The sequence below is a fragment of the Siphateles boraxobius genome, unplaced genomic scaffold, assembly GCF_051911475.1.
Source record: "Siphateles boraxobius isolate OS27281-9 unplaced genomic scaffold, OSU_SipBor_1 207, whole genome shotgun sequence".
Taxonomy (NCBI): domain Eukaryota; kingdom Metazoa; phylum Chordata; class Actinopteri; order Cypriniformes; family Leuciscidae; genus Siphateles; species Siphateles boraxobius.
The window spans coordinates 2,137,314-2,162,833 of NW_027508819.1; the positions used below are offsets into that span (position 1 = coordinate 2,137,314).

Sequence of the window (25,520 nt, forward strand, 5' to 3'; positions counted from 1 at the left end):
TTTAATGCTAGATATTTTACTATAAATTACAGACATGGCATCTGATGACTAGTTCTCTATGTTGCTTTATTTCCAGATTTAATCAGAGGCTCGTTCTTACGTACTAGAGCAATTCTGACTTTTTATCTCGCAATGCTGACTTTATATTATTATTAATAAAGTCACAATTGTGTGTTATTAAGTCAGAATTGAGAGATATAAACTGGCAAATCTGACTTCTTTTCTCGCAATTGCGACTTTATATCTTGCAATTCTGAGATGATAAGTCAGAATTGTGATCGCAATTACCTTTTCATTCTGTGGTGGAAACCAGCTTCCATAAGATATGATTGACACGGGTTGTTCTTAATGTCAGCTTGCTTATTTTGCTTAAGATCAGGATTTATTGAGTCACGTCATGCAAACTAGAGACTCTGCTACTAATCACAGCTCGAGATCTGTCGCTCACACACACACCTCTGCGATGCTGTTTGCGAATGTTCGTTATAACGATGGTTTCAGGAAACACAGACTCGTTGAACTGATGATAACGACGGAACTTGCAACAATAGTTGACTAACGATGCTTTTGGAAACAAACCCCAGATTAGTTCCTGTCTCTATGAAGCCCCTCCTCCTGAAAAGCACACTGTGCTCTGATTGGTCGGCTGGAGCAGTGTGTTGTGATTGGTCGAGAGCTTCAAGTGTGTTTGGGAAATGTCCCGCCCCTTCCCATAACCAACAGTTTAACACACTTCTAATTAACTCAACCAGGCCCCGCCCCTTTATTATACGTATTAATTATTATAATGAGGAATATTGTGACGTGTTCGTTCCTGGAATAAACTCAAGACTACAATGGAGGCATTTCAGGAGTTCAGAAACACTGACACTGATATAGAGAAGAACTGGAGCTTTCTCATGATCAAACAGCAACATTACACACTAAACACAGATGAACACTACACACAGATGAACATGGAGAAAAGCAGAATATGAGCCGTTCTTGTGTTTTTCAGCTAGATGGCTGTTTGACTGATGAAACTTGAACAGAACAGTTTCAAAGTCTCAGAAAAATGACAAATATGCTGAATTTACATCTGCCAAACAAATGCTGAGAGATTTTCAAAAGATCATGTTATTTCATCTCAGCACCTTCCTAACAGATACTGGCAGACGTGATGTGGCTAATGTTGGAAAAACAAGTTTCAAGGAAAGCATTATGCCACTGGAATAAAATAAACCCACTGGTAAAACATACGGTGTGTTTTTGTGCAATAATCGCTCGCTATCAAAGCCACACATGACCTCCACTGGGGGTTATAATAGCAGTCGGTAGTTTATGTTAGTTCATGTTTATTGTGGGGAAATTGAATGTTCTCACAGGTGAAATCCAGTCGTTTCAATGGGAATTGATGCGATCTGGAATTTCTGTGAAAGATGTCACCGTGCTGACTTCACAACGGGCTCAAACTGGTCACACAGATTCGCAGAGAGAAAGCTAATGGTTTTAAAGTGAGCTGTGCTTCAAATATCTAAACTATTGACAACAGAGTCCGTTACCCATGGCATGTTGTATAGCGTGCATGATCAGAACACGAGTGTGTATGGATAGTGTTGATCTTACGTAAAGAGGGTCTCCTCCCAGTGGTCCTTTAATGAGAGCGAAGCAGGGATACTGGAGCAGCGAGAACACAGCGGAGGGAGCCATCACAGCTCCATACAGCTTCCCAAAGTGTGCCGACGGGAACCTGGAACACAGTTACACTGAGCAACTCTAACCTGGAACACAGTTACACTGAGTAACTCTAACCTGGACACAGTTACACTGAGTAACTCTAACCTGGAACACAGTTACACTGAGTAACTCTAACCTGGAACACAGTTACACTGAGTAACTCTAACCTGGACACAGTTACACTGAGCAACTCTAACCTGGACACAGTTTACCTGAGTAACTCTAACCTGGACACAGTTACACTGAGTAACTCTAACCTGGAACACAGTTACACTGAGAAACTCTAACCTGGACACAGTTACACTGAGTAACTCTAACCTGGACACAGTTACACTGAGTAACTCTAACCTGGACACAGTTTACCTGAGTAACTCTAACCTGGACACAGTTACACTGAGTAACTCTAACCTGGACACAGTTTACCTGAGTAACTCTAACCTGGACACAGTTACACTGAGTAACTCTAACCTGGAACACAGTTACACTGAGAAACTCTAACCTGGACACAGTTACACTGAGTAACTCTAACCTGGAACACAGTTACACTGAGCAACTCTAACCTGGAACACAGTTACACTGAGTAACTCTAACCTGGACACAGTTACACTGAGCAACTCTAACCTGGAACACAGTTACATTGAGCAACTCTAACCTGGAACACAGTTACACTGAGTAACTCTAACCTGGACACAGTTACACTGAGTAACTCTAACCTGGACACAGTTACACTGAGTACCTCTAACCTGGAACACAGTTACACTGAGTAACTCTAACCTGGACACAGTTACACTGAGCAACTCTAACCTGGACACAGTTACACTGAGTACCTCTAACCTGGAACACAGTTACACTGAGTAACTCTAACCTGGACACAGTTACACTGAGCAACTCTAACCTGGACACAGTTACACTGAGCAACTCTAACCTGGAACACAGTTACACTGAGTAACTCTAACCTGGACACAGTTACACTGAGTAACTCTAACCTGGACACAGTTACACTGAGCAACTCTAACCTGGACACAGTTACACTGAGTACCTCTAACCTGGACACAGTTACACTGAGTAACTCTAACCTGGACACAGTTACACTGAGCAACTCTAACCTGGACACAGTTACACTGAGTAACTCTAACCTGGAACACAGTTACACTGAGTAACTCTAACCTGGACACAGTTACACTGAGTAACTCTAACCTGGACACAGTTACACTGAGTAACTCTAACCTGGACACAGTTACACTGAGTAACTCTAACCTGGACACAGTTACACTGAGCAACTCTAACCTGGACACAGTTAACCTGAGTAACTCTAACCTGGACACAGTTACACTGAGTAACTCTAACCTGGACACAGTTACACTGAGTAACTCTAACCTGGACACAGTTACACTGAGCAACTCTAACCTGGACACAGTTACACTGAGTAACTCTAACCTGGACACAGTTACACTGAGTAACTCTAACCTGGACACAGTTACACTGAGCAACTCTAACCTGGACACAGTTAACCTGAGTAACTCTAACCTGGACACAGTTACACTGAGTAACTCTAACCTGGACACAGTTACACTGAGTAACTCTAACCTGGACACAGTTACACTGAGCAACTCTAACCTGGACACAGTTACACTGAGTAACTCTAACCTGGACACAGTTACACTGAGCAACTCTAACCTGGACACAGTTACACTGAGTAACTCTAACCTGGAACACAGTTACCCTGAGCAACTCTAACCTGGAACACAGTTACACTGAGTACCTCTAACCTGGACACAGTTACACTGAGTAACTCTAACCTGGACACAGTTACACTGAGTAACTCTAACCTGGACACAGTTACACTGAGCAACTCTAACCTGGACACAGTTACACTGAGTAACTCTAACCTGGACACAGTTACACTGAGTAACTCTAACCTGGACACAGTTACACTGAGCAACTCTAACCTGGACACAGTTTACCTGAGTAACTCTAACCTGGACACAGTTACACTGAGTAACTCTAACCTGGACACAGTTACACTGAGTAACTCTAACCTGGACACAGTTACACTGAGCAACTCTAACCTGGACACAGTTACACTGAGTAACTCTAACCTGGAACACAGTTACACTGAGCAACTCTAACCTGGGACACAGTTACACTGAGTAACTCTAACCTGGAACACAGTTACACTGAGTAACTCTAACCTGGACACAGTTACACTGAGCAACTCTAACCTGGATACAGGTACACTGAGCAACTCTAACCTGGACACAGTTACACTGAGCAACTCTAACCTGGACACAGTTAACCTGAGTAACTCTAACCTGGAACACAGTTACACTGAGTAACTCTAACCTGGACACAGTTAACCTGAGTAACTCTAACCTGGACACAGTTACACTGAGTAACTCTAACCTGGACACAGTTACACTGAGCAACTCTAACCTGGACACAGTTAACCTGAGTAACTCTAACCTGGAACACAGTTACACTGAGTAACTCTAACCTGGACACAGTTACACTGAGCAACTCTAACCTGGACACAGTTAACCTGAGTAACTCTAACCTGGAACACAGTTACACTGAGTAACTCTAACCTGGACACAGTTAACCTGAGCAACTCTAACCTGGACACAGTTACACCTGAGCAACTCTTCTTTTACTTAAATTAATTTAAGTTAATACAACATTAAATTATTGATTTAATAAATAGTAACTCAAAATATGATGTTATCTGAACCACATTAATTATCTAAGTTTATTTGACAAAAGATAAAAAGTTGTGATAAATCATGAAAATAATTTTGTGCTTGTATGGAATGTGCACTTCAAATCTTAAAATATAAATCTAAAAATGATCGGCTGATATTTAATCACCCTCAATCTAATTCCAAACCTGTATGATTTCTTGTTCTCAGAACCGCAGTATATTTGTGTTGCAGACACGAAAGAAAGTTTTGGAGCGGGGTGAGCGTGATTAAATGATGATTAAATGAAGATCTGTTCCTCTAGTGTGAAGAAGACTCACGCCATGCTGATGAAGGCAGCGTTTCCCCCGTAGAGGAAGGATCTGTTGAGCACCTGGAGGATGAAGGTGAGGTATTGCAGAGGAAGGATAGGGGTCGCAGCACACACTGAAAACAACACACACTGCAGCGCAGTCAGGGACAGGGACAAGATGGCCGCCCTCAGGTCTGCCTCTCGCTCACTCTGGCCTGTGAACAGTGAAGGAAGTGGAAAGGCTGTGGTTTGAGGCCGTGTTCATTAGATAAGTTAAAGAGAAGCGGGGAGTCATGACAGAAACATAGCCAAACTTTCACTCAGTGTTTGGCATGGGAATGGATATGACAATGTTAATGTGTTTGGTGGAATAGATCTGTTACGCTGCTGTTACTTACAATACAAACACAACATGCCCACGCCATAGAGAGTTCCCGACAGAACTTTATATTCATATTTTCAGGTATCAAAATGTCTCATAAAAAATAATTTATACTGTGTGAGAAATGAAGTGACAAAACATTTTAATTCAGTAACTGGGTGATATATTATTATTGAACAAGCACAGTGTTTCAATATCTAATAAATTTTTTTTATTATTTGTAAACTTTTATAAATGTTAAACAATACTAATTAAATAGTGACTCAAACTGTATAAATTATTTTAGTTTTCTCTTAAATTCTTTATCGAAACCCTTGCACCAGTGCTATTTCAGCATCATATTTTATAAACTCTGTAATGGCTGGACCAATCAGACACTGAAACTATTCCTAATATAGCAGAGCTTTGCTCTAAACTCATTTTTAATCAGGCCATAGTAAAGACGCATAAAGCAGATTCTGCATTCATTTATAGACTAACTGTTCTATAAATGAACATGCATCCCAGGACATTAAGTGTATGATTATTATTATTTTTTTTATCATGTCTTGTATAGAGTCTCTTGCATAGTATTTTGTTTTATGCATGCTTTAGGAGGAAACTACTAGTTAATGTAACCCCACCTATATCGTGTGTCCTATCTAATTAATACTCATTTACCAACTCACACTTTAGTGGACATCACCTCCTCATAGTTGATTTAATTAATAAAATTTGTGTACAATACTTAAAGACTTTTAACATTTCTTAGCTCAAAACTCATTTTCATACAGCAGCAAGTGTTTGAAATAACTACTGATGTGGATTCTGATATAAGGCAGAAATACTTGCAATGCAAACGACTATGCGTGCTAACCATTAACGTAGTAAACATGGTAAATATGACCGCTTGAAGAAATCAGACAAATCATATAGGCTATCATAATCATGATTTTATTTTATCTGTCAGTACGTCTCGTCTCTTTACACCGGACTGTCTGATATCCATATTTAGCTCCGCCTTTGTCATAAAATAAAGCAACTCTGGTTTTACGGGAGCTTCCTATTTCTCTGACTGAAAATATAAGCTCCTCAGGTCGCATTTTTGGTGGTATATTTGTAGAAATGTTTATTCTTTATAGATTTGATGTAAACATACTGTCATGTGACTACAAATAAACAGAAACAGATGCGACTGAAGGCTTAGTGTGTCCTCTTTCTTTTGTGAAGTAATGGTAAACCACTTTATTTCTGTGTGAATAATGTGCAATCTTGACACAAATTAATTCATTATGATCAATGTATCACTTATTGGTTAAAACATCAATGGTTGGGTTTGAAATCTAAAGTAAACAACAAAAATGCTAGCAAACAGTCGCTTTTATCAAGTTAGTTTTGCAATCTGGCTAGTTTCCAGTGATTTCTTTGGCTGCGGAGACAGTTTTGTGCTTGGCGCTCCAGACTTGAGGCTATTAGCACACCCGGCCCGTTTAAAGCCCTGGTCACACTGGCCCGACAGTGGAAACACAGTGTGTTTAGGGTTAGACGCTCTAGACTAGAGCTATTAGCCCGGCCGGCCCGTTTAAAGCCCTGCTCACACTGGCCCGACAGTGGAAACACAGTGTGTTTAGGGCTCAGCGCTCCAGACTCGAGGCTATTAGCCCGGCCGGCCCGTTTAAAGCCCCGCTCACACCGGCCCGACAGTGGAAACACAGTGTATTTAGGGTTCAGCGCTCCAGACTCGAGGCTATTAGCCCGGCCGGCCCGTTTAAAGCCCTGCTCACACTGGCCCGACAGTGGAAACACAGTGTGTTTAGGGTTAGACGCTCCAGACTCGAGGCTATTAGCCCGCCCGGCCCGTTTAAAGCCCTGGTCACACTGGCCCGACAGTGGAAACACAGTGTGTTTAGGGTAGGATGCTCTAGACTCGAAGCTATTAGCCCGGCCGGCCCGTTTAAAGCCCTGCTCACACTGGCATGACAGTGGAAACACAGTGTGTTTAGGGCACGGCGCTCCAGACTCAAGCTATTAGCCCTGGCGGCCCGTTTAAAGCCCTGCTCACACTGGCCCGACAGTGGAAACACAGTGTGTTTAGGGTTAGACGCTCCAGACTCGAGGCTATTAGCCCGGCCCGGCCCGTTTAAAGCCCTGCTCACACTGGCCCGACAGTGGAAACACAGTGTGTTTAGGGTTAGACGCTCCAGACGCGAGGCTATTAGCCCGCCCGGCCCGTTTAAGCCCTGCTCAAACTAGCCCGACAGTGGAAACACAGTGTGTTTAGGGTTAGACGCTCCAGACTCGAGGCTATTAGCCAGCCCGGCCCGTTTAAAGCCCTGCTCACACTGGCCCGACAGTGGAAACACAGTGTGTTTAAGGTTAGACGCTCCAGACTCGAGGCTATTAGCACACCCGGCCCGTTTAAAGCCCTGGTCAAACTGGCCCGACAGTGGAAACACAGTGTGTTTAGGGTTAGACGCTCTAGACTAGAGCTATTAGCCCGGCCGGCCCGTTTAAATCCTTGCTCACACTGGCCCGACAGTGGAAACACAGTGTGTTTAGGGTTAGACGTTCCAGACTCGAGGCTATTAGCCCGGCCCGGCCCTTTTAAAGCCCTGCTCAAACTGGCCCGACAGTGGAAACACAGTATGTTTAGGGCTCGGTGCTCCAGACTCGAGGCTATTAGCCTGGCCGGCCCGTTTAAAGCCTTGCTCACACTGGCCCGACAGTGGAAACACAGTGTGTTTAGGGCTCGGTGCTCCAGACTCGAGCTATTAGCCCGGCCGGCCCGTTTAAAGCCCTTCTCAAACTGGCCCGACAGTGGAAACACAGTGTGTTTAGGGCTCAGCGCTCCAGACTCGAGGCTATTAGCCCGGCCCGGCCCTTTTAAAGACCTGCTAACACTGGCCCGACAGTGGAAACACAGTGTGTTTAGGGTTAGACACTCCAGACTTGAGGCTATTAGCCCGGCCCGGCCCGTTTAAAGCCCTGCTCACACTGGCCCGACAGTGGAAACACAGTGTGAGCAGGGTTAGACAGTCCAGACTCGAGCTATTAGCCCTGCCGGCCCGTTTAAAGCCCTGCTCACACTGGCCCGACAGTGGAAACACAGTGTGTGTTTAGGGTTAGACGCTCCAGACTCGAGGCTATTAACCCGGCCCGGCCCGTTTAAAGCCCTGCTCAAACTGGCCCGACAGTGGAAACACAGTGTGTTTAGGGTTAGACGCTCCAGACTCGAGGCTATTAGCCCGGCCCGGCCCGTTTAAAGCCCCGCTCACACTGGCCCGACAGTGGAAACACAGTGTGTTTAGGGTTAGATGCTCCAGACTGGAGCTATTAGCCCGACCGGCCCGTTTAAAGCCTTGCCCACACTGGCCCGACAGTGGAAACACAGTGTGTTTAGGGTTAGACGCTCCAGATCCGAGGCTTTTAGCCCGGCCCGGCCCGTTTAAAGCCCTGCTCACACTGGCCCGACAGTGGAAACACAGTGTGTTTAGGGTTAGACTCTCCAGACTCGAGGCTATTAGCCCGGCCCGGCCCGTTTAAAGCCCTGCTCACACTGGCCCGACAGTGGAAATACAGTGTGTTTAGGGTTAGACTCTCCAGACTCGAGGCTATTAGCCCGGCCGGCCCGTTTAAAGCCCTGCTCACACTGGCCCGACAGTGGAAATACAGTGTGTTTAGGGTTAGACTCTCCAGACTCGAGGCTATTAGCCCGGCCGGCCCGTTTAAAGCCCTGCTCACACTGGCCCGACAGTGGAAACACAGTGTGTTTAGGGTTAGACGCTCCAGATCCGAGGCTTTTAGCCCGGCCCGGCCCGTTTAAAGCCCTGCTCACACTGGCCCGACAGTGGAAACACAGTGTGTTTAGGGTTAGACTCTCCAGATCCGAGGCTTTTAGCCCGGCCCGGCCCGTTTAAAGCCCTGCTCAGCCTGGCCCGACAGTGGAAATACAGTGTGTTTAGGGTTAGACTCTCCAGACTCGAGCTATTAGCCCACCCGGCCCGTTTAAAGCCCTGCTCACACTGGCCCGACAGTGGAAACACAGTGTGTTTAGGGCTCGGCGCTCCAGACTCGAGCTATTAGTCCGGCCGGCCCGATTAAAGCCCTGCTCACACTGGCCCGACAGTGGAAACACAGTGCGTTTAGGGCTCGGCGCTCCAGACTCGAGCTATTAGTCCGGCCGGCCCGATTAAAGCCCTGCTCACACTGGCCCGACAGTGGAAACACAGTGTGTTTAGGGCTCGGCGCTCCAGACTCGAGCTATTAGTCCGGCCGGCCCGATTAAAGCCCTGCTCACACTGGCCCGACAGTGGAAACACAGTGTGTTTAGGGCTCGGCGCTCCAGACTCGAGCTATTAGTCCGGCCGGCCCGATTAAAGCCCTGCTCACACTGGCCCGACAGTGGAAACACAGTGTGTTTAGGGCTCAGCGCTCCAGACTCGAGCTATTAGTCCGGCCGGCCCGATTAAAGCCCTGCTCACACTGGCCCGACAGTGGAAACACAGTGTGTTTAGGGCTCGGCGCTCCAGACTCGAGCTATTAGTCCGGCCGGCCCGATTAAAGCCCTGCTCACACTGGCCCGACAGTGGAAACACAGTGTGTTTAGGGCTCGGCGCTCCAGACTCGAGGCTATTAGCCCTGTCGGCCCGTTTAAAGCCCCACTCACACTGGCCCGACAGTGTCACACTGGCCCGTCAGTTTTTCTGTGGCCATGAAAAATCACTTTTTTTTTTTTATTCATAAATATTCAATACTTAATGTTTACTGGACGAACTGATTAATTGATTGTAATGTTAATTTAGCTACATCATGTTAATCCGATTAACTGATCCAAATATTCATAATTAATCATGTTATAATTAATTATTAATATTTCCCTCTGAGTTCAAAGTTAAAACTATTATAACTTTTACTAATATTTTGAATGAGCTTTTATTTTAATATTTTCAGATTTAATTTGAATTCAAGTTAAAATATTATAAAATATTGTAATTTTATGTCCATTTGTCCTTTTTATTAGTGTTTTTAATTGTTTTTTAAGTACTATTTCAGTTTGATTTATCATTAGTAGATCAGTTTTAGTTTTTATTTATTTACAAGTTTTGCTATCTAATATTCTCATTATATTTCAGGTTTATTTCAATTAAAAAAAAAATTAATAGTTTAAGTTGAACTTTCCCTTAAATGAGTCTTACTGACATAAATCAGAAAGTTTGTTTTGAAACTTTAATTTAATAAATGGTCTTTTTGCACAAGAAAGTGTGTTTCCTACAATGTTTTCATGTGTACACTGAAAACCTTTAAAAAGAAGACAGAAATGTGTGCATGTTTCTGTGTTGACCTGGTTCTCTCAGCTTTCCCTTGTGTCGGTCCATGATGAGGCCGTTCCAGGGGGCGCACAGGATCCCACACAGCTGAGTGAACGCAAACGCATTCGTATATCTACTGACTGAGCAACAACAAGAACACGGAGTAAAAACACCATTCAATCTCATGATGCACACATGATGTAGCCTGAGCCTGTTTGCATGTCTATATCTATACATACCGCTCGAAGGCAGGGACTCACCTGATTCACAGCAAGAGCTGGGCATAAGGATAATACAGTATGTGTTTGTGTGTGTTTGTTTGTGTGTGTGTGTGTGTGTGTGTGTGTGTGTGTGTGTGTGTGTGTGTGTGTGTGTGTGTGTGTGTGTGTGTGTGTGTGTGTGTGTGTGTGTGTGTGTGTGTGTGTGTGTGTGTGTGTGTACCGAGGCTTGGTTCTCCTGCGGCCAGATGATTCAGCATTGGGTTTAAGGTCCCGATGAACAAGTAGTGTCTCAGCTGCATCGCAGAAAGCCACAGCAAATGCCACAAGAAGAACCAGGAAAGGAAACAGCTCTTGAAACTACGCTCTGACAGAAACATACATTCATAGTGTTAATACACTTTATACTTCACAATCAGACAAACAATAATGTGGCCAGGTGAGTATTGCAGCTTCCAGTCTCTGCTTTAACCGAGGAGTTTAAGTGTGCCAAGGTCAGACTGGAAATGACTTTAGCAGAGTCACGCGACAAATGTGTAAGGGAGGCAGCCCCTGTGGTAAAAACTGTTAGAACGTGGTCAGCAAAGAAATCTATAGTAGAGGCAAAGGCTGACCTTCAAATTGGGGATATCGTGGGACAGGTACAGCATGGAAGAGGGGGTTTTGGGCTCAGTTTAGCTCCTCCTAAATGGCACAAGGCAGGCCCAGCTCAAAGGAGGAAGCTTGTAGTCAACGAGGTGTGGAACAACGCAAAATGGGCTGGCAAGACCTTTGGTCAATGGAAGAGAGTAGGATCAGTTTCCTTATTAGGTCAACATATGATGTTCTCCCATCACCGCAGAACCTAAACCTCTGGGTAGGAGAGGATCCATCTTGTCCTTTGTGTTCATCACCTGCCACATTAAGGCACATTTTGACAGGATGTAAGGTGGCTCTTAGCCAGGGTCGGTTTACTTGGCGCCATGACCAAGTATTGCGATGTTTGGCTTTAGCATTGGAAGGCAAGCGTAGTATGACCAATAAATTGCAGCCTGTTCTAGCAAAACATTACACGCAGAAGACAATATTCCTCCGCCCATGCGAGCAACCACCAAGAAAAGGTGCTAACACCAATTCTCGCCCAGGACAACTGGAAGCTGCTAGGGACTGGAAGATGCTGGTTGATCTTGATCAACGGCTTATTTTTCCACCTGAGATTGCCACCACTAACCTACGACCAGATATTGTTTTGTGGTCTGGATCAGCACGCATTGTTCAACTGATAGAGTTAACAGTGCCATGGGAGGATGCGGTAGATGAGGCATATGAGAGGAAGAAACTGCGGTATGCTCATCTGGCCACTGAAGCAGAACAGCGAGGATGGAGAGTCCAGGTTTATCCAGTGGAAGTGGGTTGTCGAGGTTTTGTGGCACACTCTACAACCCGGTTCCTCAGAGACGTCGGATTCAGTGGCCAAGAGTTGCGTCGTACAGTAAAGAACTTATCTGAAGCAGCAGAAAGGAGCAGCAACTGGCTGTGGTTGAGACGGAAAGATTCTAGCTGGCTGAGTACAGGCCGCCATGCTACGGTTTCGTAGAATTCTTGAAAACTTGAAAGGTCTGTTGGTTTATTTGTATAGGTTGTATAGTATTTACAGTCATTACGTTCCTGTGTATATTGCGTGAATGACGGGTGGTTGGGCAGATATTGTGTTTTGCGGTAGGTGGTATGCCATACGGAACCGTTGCCACTGAAACTGCATATTAACGCACCAGTGGGGCTCGACAGCCTTAGTCAAACGGGTTGGCGCGTATGGTTGGGTTGCGGAGAGATTGTGAGATTGTGGTTAGGTCTCAGCAGCAGGAGGGATGTAGAGGTCAGTAAGCTGGGCTGAGTTGAGTGGGGGACGGAGGGGGTGACTCTGGGACGCCAGAGTCACTGTCGAGCCCTCTTGAGGTGTCGTGGGCTAGTCGAAGAAACACTGAGGACGGAAGGTGCCCACTTGAAGACCCTAGAGATGTTCCCTACTCCACTCAATCCAGGGGGTTGTTATGGGGGGACCGCACTGTGGTTGCAGCCGTTGTGTGTGCTGACGCGCAATATTAACACCAGACAGAAGATTCACGTCACCAGATGGAAAGAAGCGTAAATGGATGGAGAAGCATAGGTTACTGTAAAGCTACGTCTTAGTTGGTGATTATCTTGGCGAAAGCCGAGTACAAATCAGCATGAAGTTTTAACATCTACTCTCGTGTAATGGAAATCAGGGGCCAAGCACTGAAGCCGCTGTAGCCCCTATTGTAATTGTGAGCTTTCTTATTTTTCTTCTATGGCATCCTTATGAACCGTAAGTCGGAAAGTAATTAAATTTGGCACACTTGTACTAATGGTAATGAATAGTAATCTTACCAAATTTAAGGTCTCTAGAACCAACTCTATAGCGCCACCACCCATACAATAGCGGCCATTACAGTAGTGGCCATTTTGAAAAGCACAGTATTCCATTTTGTCGCTACTCAAAAAATTGTCTCTGACGATCACTGGACCGAGCAACACAGAAACGACTGAACAGAATTTTGTTATTCCTTTTTGTTCAAAGGTTATGATTATGCAAAGTTAACAATGTTGACTCAAAATTAGATTAGATGCTGAATCTCAGCTGTAACTTTGATCTATCGAAACGAGACTCTGAACGCTTCATCAGCATCATGACCTGAAGGTACCTGAGATGTTTGAACACAGCGCCACCTAGTGTTCCAGAAATATAAAGATTTTTGCAAAAAATCCTTTGAACTGTTTACTACTGTTGAACTGTTTACTACTGTTGAACTGTTTACCTATCACTTGTTTACTTAATTTGTTTTCTGTGTCATTCCGTCCGTCTATGCCGATATCGCCGATATCTCATTTTTAATTTTCCATTTATCTGCCTATACGCCATATTGAAGATGAAAAACAGTTGTTTCGCAACTCGTCCCACAAATCTTGTCCAGTTTTGTTCTACATTGTCTAGATGACCAAACATATGTTTGATATTTACTCCTGTCCCCAAGAAGTACCTTTCTAAAGTTGTCCGTCCCTGCATTTTTTGTCCTATACTAAATAGCTTAGCATGCTAATTGGTTAGCCTGCTATATTGTGTCCATTCTTTCTAATGTGGCCATACGCTACATTTGTGGCTAAGTTTTGCTTTGCATGCTAACCAGTTAACATGCTCAATGACGCATTTGTGGACTCTGAAACCTCTCTTCAGTAACATGACAACGAGTGTTCTTAGTGGCGTATCGTTATAAGCAACAAGCCCTGACCCTTTCAGGTCGTGGGTTCGAGTCCCGTGTGGCACTTGCCCAGAACACAAGAGGTACTGTGGCCAGAAATGGTGCAAAAGCTGCTTTTGTTCCAGACATTGTGTCTTTCTGAGAATGATCTCATCTGAACATGTGGTGCATTTATAGACAAAATCTTAAGAGTTTTACATTATATTGTACTAATAACCACCATGATAATACAGATGATAAATGAAAAGCACATATTGAATCATCATTGAGTTCATTATAAGTGGCCTGTCCAGAAACAAAATTAATTACATAAATCGTTTTACTATTTTCATCATAAATCATACGGTATTAGCAAGTTTGGACTGTAAAAACGGTTTTCTGTAACAATTACAGACATTTTTACAGTGTAGTTATTGTAGTTTTTATGTTTGTTGAAAATGGGTGTTCTGTCTCTACAGTGATCTGAGCACAGGCGTAGAGCACAAATAGCACATGTAACAAGTGTGTTTAGTGTTGAACTCTTGCCTACCCGTTGTGTCTGTGGTTTGGCCTTGGACAGAAGTCTCTTTAAATGGCATTTCCTCCTCAGACTTAGAAGTCTGGATGTTCTTCTCTTCAATCTTTGCAATGGCATAATCCTGAGTTACTCCACAGTTCATCCTATATGTGTAAATAAGAAACAGACAAAGCATTGTTGGAGGAAAGATATACACTGCAGACAGTGAAGTATAAAGCATAGAGCATAAAGTAATCTGTGCAAAGCTACTAGTATCTGAAGAAGAAAAAAATAAAGTCCAAAGAAACACGTCAATTTCGCAAAAACTCACATATATCGCAAAAAAGTTTTTACGCTCGCATGAGGTGGTTTTTCAGTTAATTAAAAACAAGAATATTAAAACTGCAATGGAAACAGTTTTTGACATGGTATATTTGGACAGTAGACGAGACAGAGTTCTTTATTAAACTCATAAAAGACAGAAGACTTACAGGAATACTGGATTCTAAACAACAAAGTAATGCCAGAATCAAGAGCTTGAAGCAGAAGTGAGTGAGAAACACCCATAAACACTCATACGAGCCGCTCACAGTAGAAGAGTCTTTCCTTGACATTAATGCCGGAATAACACACACACACGTCTCCTTCCATTAATAATAATGTCTAGTGCGCTGGCTGGGATATTAGTAAACCTGTTGCCATGATGTTTGGAAAGACATATTGCGAGAGGAAAAAACAACGTTTTAGTCCGCATAACATCGGTTAATGGAAACGACATCATTTTGCAATCGTTTTTTATCAACATTTAGAAAATATCGCAAAAGTTTTGCGCAAATCTGTAATGGAAACGCGGATACTGAGACAATCTGCTTGAGGCTTCCCTGTCGGTGAAGTCCTGGTGTTATCTACAGCTTATATACAGATGTAAAGATGTCTCAGGTGTTCTCCAGGAGGAGGCGGAGCACCTGAGCCGGTCAGCGGTGGGTTTACCCGTAGCTGTAGTTCTCTGGCAGCGGGTACGGGATGTGTGTTCGAGGCATCAGCACGAAGGTGCGGAACAGATGAAGAACACTACAGCAGGACAAGAAGACAAAAGACCATCGCAGAGACACGCCGTCCTCAAACAGCAACTGAAACACAGAGATCAGACATCACGACTCAAGGCCTTTCTAATCGATTATCATGTGAGGGTTTTATTTGCCTCTTACTTTGACAATGAGGAAAACCGCAGCGGAAGAGTCGAAGGCACCGTTATACAGAGTGATTATTGTGGAGCGGTGAGCGCCGAAGAGATTCGCCACCTACAGACAGATGAGGACATTACTGTAGCACCAATACACTTCATGAAGAGGACATTACATGTGGGTTCATCGTTTATGTTAAAGGGTCATATCATGGAAAACGTGAAAAAGAGTTAATATTCAGTAATATTCTTGATCTGAATGCACTGACTCTACTGGATGAGAACAAAACCTGAATGGTGATGACATCACTGTTTTCTGCAGAGCCACTTCGTAGCTGACCCGACTTAGTTTCACAATTGACACATTTTGTAACATCAACGCTGTCATTGAACAAATCTGAATCTACATTTGAACTGAATTGAGTTGAATAATGACACTAGCTGCTTATAGCTGAACTGAACTCATAATTGATGAACTTTACACAGTTATTTAACTGAACTGAATTGACCTGAATCAATATATTTTTTTTTTTCGATCTTAAAAATATATCTAAATGACGTCATATGCTCTCATTGACAAATGCGGAACAACTAGTTCATGCGTTCATGACATCAAGGCTAGATTATTGTAATGCTCTACTGGGTGGTTGCCCTGCACGCTTAATAAACAAACTACAGCTAGTTCAAAACGCAGCCGCTAGAGTTCTTACCAGAACAAGGAAGTACGACCATATTAGCCTGGTTCTGTCAACACTGCATTGGCTCCCTATTAAACATCGTATAAATTTTAAAATATTGCTGATTACTTACAAAGCACTAAATGGTTTAGCTCCCCAGTACTTGAGCGAGCTCTTAACGCATTATAGTCCTTCACGTCTATTGCGATCTCAAAACTCCGGCCAGTTGATAATACCTAGAATATATAAATCGACTGCTGGCGGTAGATCCTTTTCCTATTTAGCACCAAAACTTTGGAACAATCTTCCTAACATTGTCCGGGAAGCAGACACAGTCTCTCAGTTCAAAGCTAGACTAAAAACACATCTCTTTGACCTAGCATTCACATAACACTCAATAGCCTTCTATAATTCAATATTAGGCTGCTTATATTAGGTCAGCCGGAACTGGGAACACTTCCCTTAAATCCTGATGTACTCGTTACATCATAAGAAGAATGGCATCTACGCTAATTTTAGTGTCTTTGTTTATCCCGAGGTTTTCCCGCAGTCTGCCGGATCCAGGCCGTTTCCAGATCTGACGAAGGACTTTCGCCTGGACCTGATGACAAGTGCTGAAGTGCCAACTAGCCTCTCCCTATGGAGGATCCCTATACCACTCTACAGATAAAGCGTTGTGGAATTTTTCGGTTCGCGTACCTACCCAAAGTGATAAGATAAAATAAAAATTCTGCATCAAAATTTATAGACAAGTAGTTTGTTTAGGCATGGTTTGTAAGGAATTACAAACCTGCGCACATATATTCAAACGCACATAACTATAGAATCAATTCTTAATGCGCATGTGAACGCCATCAGCGTCTATCACAGGTTCACGTTTAAAGTCTGTTTAGAGAGAAGTGGCTCTGTTCAGTGGCTCAATCTGAAGTTTATCAAGCGACGAGAATACTTTTTGTGCGCAAAAAAAACAAAAATAACGACTTTATTTCAACTATTGATTTCCTTCTCTGTGGGCGTCGAGTGAGTTCACTAGTGTAACAGCGCAGCGCTTCTGTGTTGTATGTCGCACGCATCACACACATGACCAGCGTCGGCCAATAGTGAGCCGACGTGTGACGTACAACACAGAAGCGCTGCGCTGTTACACTAGTGAACTCACTCGACGCCCACAGAGAAGGACATGAATACTTGAAATAAAGTCTTTATTTTTGTTTTTTTGCGCACAAAAAGTATTCTCGTCGCTTGATAAACTTAAGATTGAGCCACAGTAGTCACTTGGACTATTTTAACGATGCCTTTAATAACTTTTCGGACCTGGCAAGTTTCAATCCCTTAGAAGCCTATGGAGGAGTGATCCAGCTCTCAGATTTAATCAAAAATATCTCAATTCGTGTTACGAAGATGAACGAAAGTCTTACGGGGTTGGAACAACATGAGGGAGAGTAATTACTGACAGAGTTTACATTTTTGGGTGAACTATCCCTTTAATATTCAGTAACATTTTATTTTGATGGTCCCCCAACCATTCCCGATATTCCCCGATATTCTACTAACTATAAGTAACTTTTTTTTCTTTTTTTATTAGGGACCATGTACAATTTCAAACATAAATGTTACCATTTGATGCATTGTACCAGAGTTAGCCTTAGGCTAATTTGCCACTACATACTTAGAGTTAGTAGAATGTCTAAACTGGACTATCGAAATAAAGTGTTACCTAATATTGTCCATCAGAAAGGTTTGGAGCTTGGGAGTGTGTGGGATCTTCAGTACCTGTATGTTGGTCATCAGGAACAGGATTCCTCCCACAGCGATGAAGGACAGAGCGGGGAAGAGGAGGACAGAGGTCGCTGCAAGAGGGAACAGCACTCATGACAAACACACACTCAACTAGCAATACACTAAAGGTACAATAGAGATAAAAACGCTCTTTACCAGGAGTGGAAAAGGCTATTAACAACATCCCTGCAGTGTAGACCGATCTGTAAAGTAAATCATAACACAGTGAGAATGTGAGAGACGTTAACCGTGATGTTTTCTCTGCCCCGTCTGTGGAACATGTGGATTGTGTTATAACTTATTACAGACTGAGATTTATGAGCTGAGATAGAAAGTGGTCACACAAATATTTGGACACTTAAGCTTCTCATATAAAAGGATTACTGCTGTTTGAAAAGTTGGGGTCAATATTGTTTTTTAAGACACTAATATTTTTATTAGCAAGGATGCATTAAATTGATCAAAAGTGACAATGAAGACTTTTTTATTTTAAATAAATGCTGTTCTATTCATCAAAGAATCCTGAACAAATACAGTTTCCACAACAATCTGAAGCAGCAGAACTGTTTTCAACACTGATAATAATCATAAATGTTTCTTGAGCATCAAATCATCATATTTTACTGATTTCTGAAGGATCATGTGACACTGACGACTGGAGCAATGATGCTGAAAATTCAGCTTTGATCACAGGAATAAATTACACTTTACTATATATTCAAATAGAAAACAGATATTCTAAGCACTTCAAAGATATGCTTAAACTATGCTCAAGTTTTGTTCAAAATTAATCAAACCTATTACTAGAATTATTAACCTTTTGATTCCTCAGGGTAAATAAAGTATCTGGAAGTTGGCTATTTTTGTTCCAGTATTGAACATATTCCCCTTTCGTCCTGTGATTACAGGGCTGTCAGCATATTACCCACTGTATATAAGGTTGTTGAGAAATTAGTAGCTGAGCAAATTATCTGTCACATGAATTATAGTTCGGCTTTAGAGCAAATTATTAAACGGAAAGTGCTAATAGTTTTTTTTACAGAAAATATGAAGTCTCTATTAGACAAAGGTGGTGTAGTTGGAGCTGTGTTTCTTGGTCTTAAGAAAGCTTTTGATACTGTTAATCATCAAATCATTATACCTAAGTTATCTAGTTTTAATTTTTCTTTACATACACATAAGTGGATAGAATAATACTTGTCAGATCGATCTCTGTGTGTTCGAGTACAGAATCACCAGTTAGCTGATTTATGTACATCCACTGGTGTTCCACAGGGATCTATCCTGGGTCCGATGTAAAAGTGGTTGGAGCGCTAGGGAGTGGAGGAAGAGGAGAAGGAAGAAGACGAGGAAGAGAGACAAGCAGTTTCGGGTGAAGTTGGTGCCACTCTCATTGACCATGTGCTTGTCTTTGGTGTGATATGAGCTAGGCTGGGCTGTTGTACGAGTATGAGTGAGACTGGGCTGTGGTACGAGTATGAGTGAGGCTAGGCTGTGGTACGAGTATGAGTGAGGCTGGGCTGTGGTACGAGTATGAGCGAGGCTGGGCTGTGGTACGAGTATGAGCGAGGCTGGGCTGTGGTACGAGTATGAGCGAAGCTGGGCTGTGGTACGAGTATGAGCGAGGCTGGGCTGTGGTCCGAGTATGAGTGAGGCTGAGCTGTGGTACGTGTATGAGTGAGGCTGGGCTGTGGTACGAGTATGAGTGAGGCTTGTCTGTGGTACGAGTATGAGTGAGGCTGGGCTGGGTACGAGTATGAGTGAGGCTGGGCTGTGGTACGAGTATGAGTGAGGCTGGGCTGTGGTATGAGTATGAGCGAGGCTGGGCTGTGGTACGAGTATGAGTGAGGCTGGGCTGTGGTACGAGTATGAGCGAGGCTGGGCTGTGGTACGTGTATGAGTGAGGCTGGGCTGTGGTACGAGTATGAGTGAGGCTTGTCTGTGGTACGAGTATGAGTGAGGCTGGGCTGGGTACGAGTATGAGTGAGGCTGGGCTGTGGTACGAGTATGAGTGAGGCTGGGCTGTGGTACGAGTATGAGCGAGGCTGGGCTGTGGTACGAGTATGAGTGAGGCTGGGCTGTGGTACGAGTATGAGCGAGGCTGGGCTGTGGTACGAGTATGAGTGAGGCTGGGCTGTGGTACGAGTATGAGTGAGGCTGGGCTGTGGAGGATGAGTGAGGCTGGGCTGTGGAGTATGAGTGAGGCTGGGCTGTGGTACGAGTATGAGCGAGGCTGGGCTGTGGTACGAGTATGAGTGAGGCTGGGCTGTGGTACGAGTATGAGCGAGGCTGGGCTGTGGTACGAGTATGAGTGAGGCTGGGCTGTGGAGTATGAGTGAGGCTGGACTGTGGAGTATGAGTGAGGCTGGGCTGTGGTACGAGTATGAGCGAGGCTGGGCTGTGGTACGAGTATGAGCGAGGCTGGGCTGTGGTACGAGTATGAGCGAGGCTGGGCTGTGGTACGAGTATGAGCGAGGCTGGGCTGTGGTACGAGTATGAGCGAGGCTGGGCTGTGGTACGAGTATGAGTGAGGCTGGGCTGTGGTACGAGTATGAGCGAGGCTGGGCTGTGGTACGAGTATGAGCGAGGCTGGGCTGTGGTACGAGTATGAGTGAGGCTGGGCTGTGGTACGAGTATGAGCGAGGCTGGGCTGTGGTACGAGTATGAGTGAGGCACGAGTATGAGCGAGGCTGGGCTGTGGTACGAGTATGAGCGAGGCTAGGCTGTGGTACGAGTATGAGCGAGGCTGGGCTGTGGTACGAGTATGAGCGAGGCTGGGCTGTGGTATGAGTATGAGTGAGGCTGGGCTGTGGTACGAGTATGAGTGAGGCTGGGCTGTGGAGTATGAGTGAGGCTGGGCTGTGGAGTATGAGTGAGGCTGGGCTGTGGTACGAGTATGAGCGAGGCTGGGCTGTGGTACGAGTATGAGTGAGGCTGGGCTGTGGTACGAGTATGAGCGAGGCTGGGCTGTGGTACGAGTATGAGTGAGGCTGGGCTGTGGTACGAGTATGAGTGAGCCTGGGCTGTGGTACGAGTATGAGTGAGGCTGGGCTGTGGTACGAGTATGAGCCAGGCTGGGCTGTGGTACGAGTATGAGTGAGGCTGGGCTGTGGTACGAGTATGAGCGAGGCTGGGCTGTGGTACGAGTATGAGTGAGGCTGGGCTGTGGTACGAGTATGAGCGAGGCTGGGCTGTGGTACGAGTATGAGCCAGGCTGGGCTGTGGTACGAGTATGAGCGAGGCTGGGCTGTGGTACGAGTATGAGTGAGGCTGGGCTGTGGTACAAGTATGAGTGAGGCTGGCAGGTGGTACGAGTATGAGCGAGGCTGGGCTGTGGTACGAGTATGAGTGAGGCTGGGCTGTGGTACGAGTATGAGTGAGGCTGGGCTGTGGTACAAGTATGAGCGAGGCTGGGCTGTGGTACGAGTATGAGTGAGCCTGAGCTGTGGTACGAGTATGAGTGAGGCTGAGCTGTGGTACGAGTATGAGTGAGGCTGCACAACACATACATGTACTGGAGCTGGTGCACTATATTACGATAAAAAAATCAAATTGCCTCGCATACAGATAAGAGTTTCTGAATGCTTCCATTTTGTAAGAGGAATGTGTTACAGTAATCAGTACTTCTATTGTTGTAGGACACCAAGACGATGGAGTGGAAGAACTGGACGCTTGAGATGATGAGAGTCGGGTGATCAGGGATGCTGGAGCATTCCCCCCCGCTGCCCTGCTAGGGCCAGTACAGCTGTGATGGGACCATTCCCTGGCCTGAGCCTGACCAAAGACTGATGCTGGGGCAGAGGCAGTTTCTCTTGTTGTTGTTTGGTGTGTTGTACTGTATACGTACATTAAGAAATATAATTTTGTTGTGTTCATCATGTGAAAAGGTTTTTGAGGGGGAGAACCACAAACAACATAACTTGCGTATTTCCTTTTTTTTTTTTAGTATTGATTTGAATTGATCTCAGCAGTGTGTAAGACTATGTTGTAGTGTGTGTGTGTGTGTGTGTGTTTTTGATGGCTTGTGTGTCATGTGTGTGTGTCTGAGGGCAAAGTTTGGTTTTTCAGCAAGATTGAATGGTTTTGAGTGGAGAGATTCCTTTTGACCTGAAGTTTGGGGAAATGGGTCAGAAGTTAGGGAAGTTACGGAGAGTTTCGAGAAATGGAAGCATCATTTTAAGAAATGTGTTTAAAGGAGTGGTTGATTATGATTTCACTTTTCTAACTTTAGCTAGTGTGAAATGTTGCTGTTTGAGCATAAACAACATCTGCAAAGTTACAACACTCAAAGTACAAAGCAAAGGGAGATATTTACTTTTAAAGAAATGCAAATCCAAGATGGCAGCCTAATACGTATTGTCTGATACTGATACGTATTGTCTTTGTCTTACCTTTTCTTGTTTTAAATGAATTGTGGTATCCTGTGCTTCTTTGAGTCTTACTTTGGTAGCTGGTGAATTTGCAGAGATGTTTAGCACACCTTAGATCTATTTTACTAAATGAATTTTATTTTTCAAAACACTGTATCTACCACTCATTCAAACTCAAAGCTCTCCAACTTTACCTGAGTCTGCCCACGGCCTAACGGAGATACTGTATTTTACAACGGATTCAACGCCTTTGAACTTGCATGTCTGCACAGGTTGGCAATTCTACTCTTGTTCCGAGTGTTATTGCTGTTTTTTGGATGTGACTCCGGACTGGGACTGAGAGTTCGCTGTTCTGGTGGCGTTGTGGTGCTTCGGTGGACTTCGTGGGATCTTCCCGTGGATTGTGTTGTTGATTATCACCAGCCGCTGGGACCCGGCCGGTTGATTTCATCGAGTCGGACGTGCGCGCACTCCGCGGTGGATCACGGCGTGCATCTCTTGGAGACTAACGATCAACTTTGACTTTTTGTGGCTGCATGTGGACTGTAGCTTGACAATGCTGTATATAACTTCTGATCGAGTGGCTCTGATGGCTTTACTCCTTTTGATATCCAACCTGGAAAACTTCAGCTACAGGTATGACTCGCATCATGATACCTCTACAGTTTTAAAAGGGATAAATTGGACAGATGTTGGAGTAACTTTATACACAGATATTCAAGTTTTTAGGGACTGTCGACTGAAGTTGTTATTTTCAAATTTTGTGTATGAGGACTCTATAAAGTCTGTTCATGCAGGAAAGGAAATCAGCGTTGTCAACCACTCTACATGTTTGACTCCATCTGTTAGCAATGAAAGTAAAACAGTTAGACGACGGAGTTTTATAATTCTTATGTTGCTGATATCTGGCAATGTTTCACCAAATCCCGGACCCTGTGACAATAACTCAGTTTTTAATGTTCCTACTGATTTTAAATCTAGATCAGGTTTGGGTTTTATTCATATTAATGTGAGAAGCTTGCTTCCTAAGATGGACATGGTGCGTATCTGGGTAAAAAATACCAATGCTGACGTTATAGTATTATCTGAAACGTGGCTTAATAAAACCGTTCCGGACAGAGCTATTGGTATCGATGGCTATATTGTCCACAGGGCCGATAGGCCAAAAAGAGGAGGGGGAGTAGCAATTTATGTAAAGGATAGATTTTGAAGCTATTGTATTACTTTCCGAATCAGTGGTTAAACAATATGAATTACTAGCTTTAAATCTCACTTTTTCTAAAACTGTGCATCTCACAGTTGTCGGTTGCTATAGACCTCCTTCAGCTAATAATGATTCCATTTCATCTCTGATGCACACAGTGACTTCATTGGATTACAAGGAGCTTCTTCTTCTGGGTGATTTTAATGTGAATTGGTTGCAGTCAGCTTCTGATGGTCTTAAATTAATTTGTAATACTCTTAACCTTTCTCAGCTAGTTGAGGCACCTACTAGACCAAATTTGAAGGATTATAAAAAGTCAACATTAATTGATCTTATTTTTACAAATGTTCCACACAAATATTCATTGGCTTCTGTATATGCAAATGATGTTAGTGATCATTGTGTTGTTGCCACAGCTAGAGATACAAAATTACCTAAACAGAAATCACGTATCATTACAAAAAGGTGTTTGAAATATTTTAATGAGCAATGTTTTCTCCATGACCTTGCTACTTATGATTGGGAAAGGATTTCCCTCATCCCCGATGTTGAATTTGCTTGGCAATATTTTTAAGATGGTCTTACTTCGGTTCTTAATAGGCATGCACCATTTAAGAAACTTAGAGTTAAAGGCAGGGATAACCCTTGGTTTTCCACTGCATTGTCTATTCTTATACGTGAGCGGGATACTGCTTGGGCAAAAGCTAGGCAATCTGATTCAGATTTTGATTGGATTCGTTTTAGACAGCTTCGAAATAAATGTACTATCGCCATCAGGCAGGCCAAAGCTGATTATTTTATCGCAAAAACTACGACTAACTTAAATAATCCTAAACTTTTTTGGCAGAATATAAAGTATATAGCAGGGAACAAAAAATCTTCTGATTTCCCTTCATCTATAACTATGGATTCCACTATCATATCTGATAAAGAGCAAATACTTAACCATTTTAACAAGCATTTTATTGACTCTGGGTCTTTATTTGAGTCACACAATTCTTTGCCCTCAAATAATGACTTTGTTAGTGCAGAAACTATTTTTAAAAAGGAGAGGTTCACTTTTGTACACATCAAGAGTTCTGATGTCCACAAAGCACTTAAAGTGCTTAATATAAATAAATCACCAGGCCCTGATTATGTGGAAACTATCTATTTGAAAATGGCAGCTGATATTATTTCAACCCCTTTAACTTATCTTTTTAATCTTTCAATAGATACTGGTGTTATTCCGGGAAATCTGGAAATCAGCTTTTGTTGTCCCCCTATTAAAAGGGGGAGACCCTACTATACTAGATAATTATAGACCAATCTCAAAGCTTTGTGTTCTATCAAAAATTTTAGAAAGTTTTATTAGTGATCAAGTGACTTGTTATCTAAATGTACACAAAGTTCTATCTAGTAATCAATCTGGGTTTCGCAAAAAACATAGTACCACAACAGCCGTTTTGAAAGTTGTAAATGACATTGTGGGATCAGTTGATAAAGGTGATTGTTGCGCTTCCCTTTTTATTGATTTATCTAAGGCTTTCGACACAGTTGATCATGAGATATTGCTGCATAGATTAAGGAGTGTTGGCTTATCAAATCATGTTATTCTCTGGTTTAAAAATTATTTAAGTAATAGAACTCAATGTGTCCAGGCTGAGGGTAAAAATTCAAGACTATTGGAGATTGTTAAAGGTGTTCCTCAAGGATCCGTGTTGGGGCCTCTTTTATTCACTATCTACATTAACAGTATTGATCATGACAAACAAGATGTTAATTTTCACTTTTACGCAGATGATACTGTTATGTATTGTGGTGCATCTTCGAAACAGCAAGCCTTGCTTAAACTTCAAGCGGCTTTTGATGTTATTCAGTCTCGGCTTCATACACTAAAACTTGTCCTGAATGTAGATAAAACTAAAATCATGTTATTCTCTAGCTCGAAAAAGGCGGTAGACAATTTTACTCCTCTCCAGA

General features: G+C 43.5%; 1 protein-coding gene across 1 annotated transcript in view; it reads right to left on the reverse strand.

Annotated features, from left to right (window-relative positions):
• slc43a3b (solute carrier family 43 member 3b) overlaps positions 1-25,520 on the reverse strand; it is a 32,920-nt gene that overhangs the window by 2,026 nt on the left and 5,374 nt on the right. Inside the window, exons 3-11 of the mRNA XM_077237730.1 lie at positions 18,141-18,187; positions 17,979-18,055; positions 15,554-15,646; positions 15,336-15,475; positions 14,379-14,509; positions 10,816-10,959; positions 10,407-10,514; positions 4,733-4,919; positions 1,606-1,729 (exon numbers count right to left, since the gene is read on the reverse strand). Coding sequence (XP_077093845.1) covers positions 1,606-1,729; positions 4,733-4,919; positions 10,407-10,514; positions 10,816-10,959; positions 14,379-14,509; positions 15,336-15,475; positions 15,554-15,646; positions 17,979-18,055; positions 18,141-18,187 — 1,051 coding nt within the window. The remainder of the gene's footprint in view (positions 1-1,605; positions 1,730-4,732; positions 4,920-10,406; positions 10,515-10,815; positions 10,960-14,378; positions 14,510-15,335; positions 15,476-15,553; positions 15,647-17,978; positions 18,056-18,140; positions 18,188-25,520) is intronic.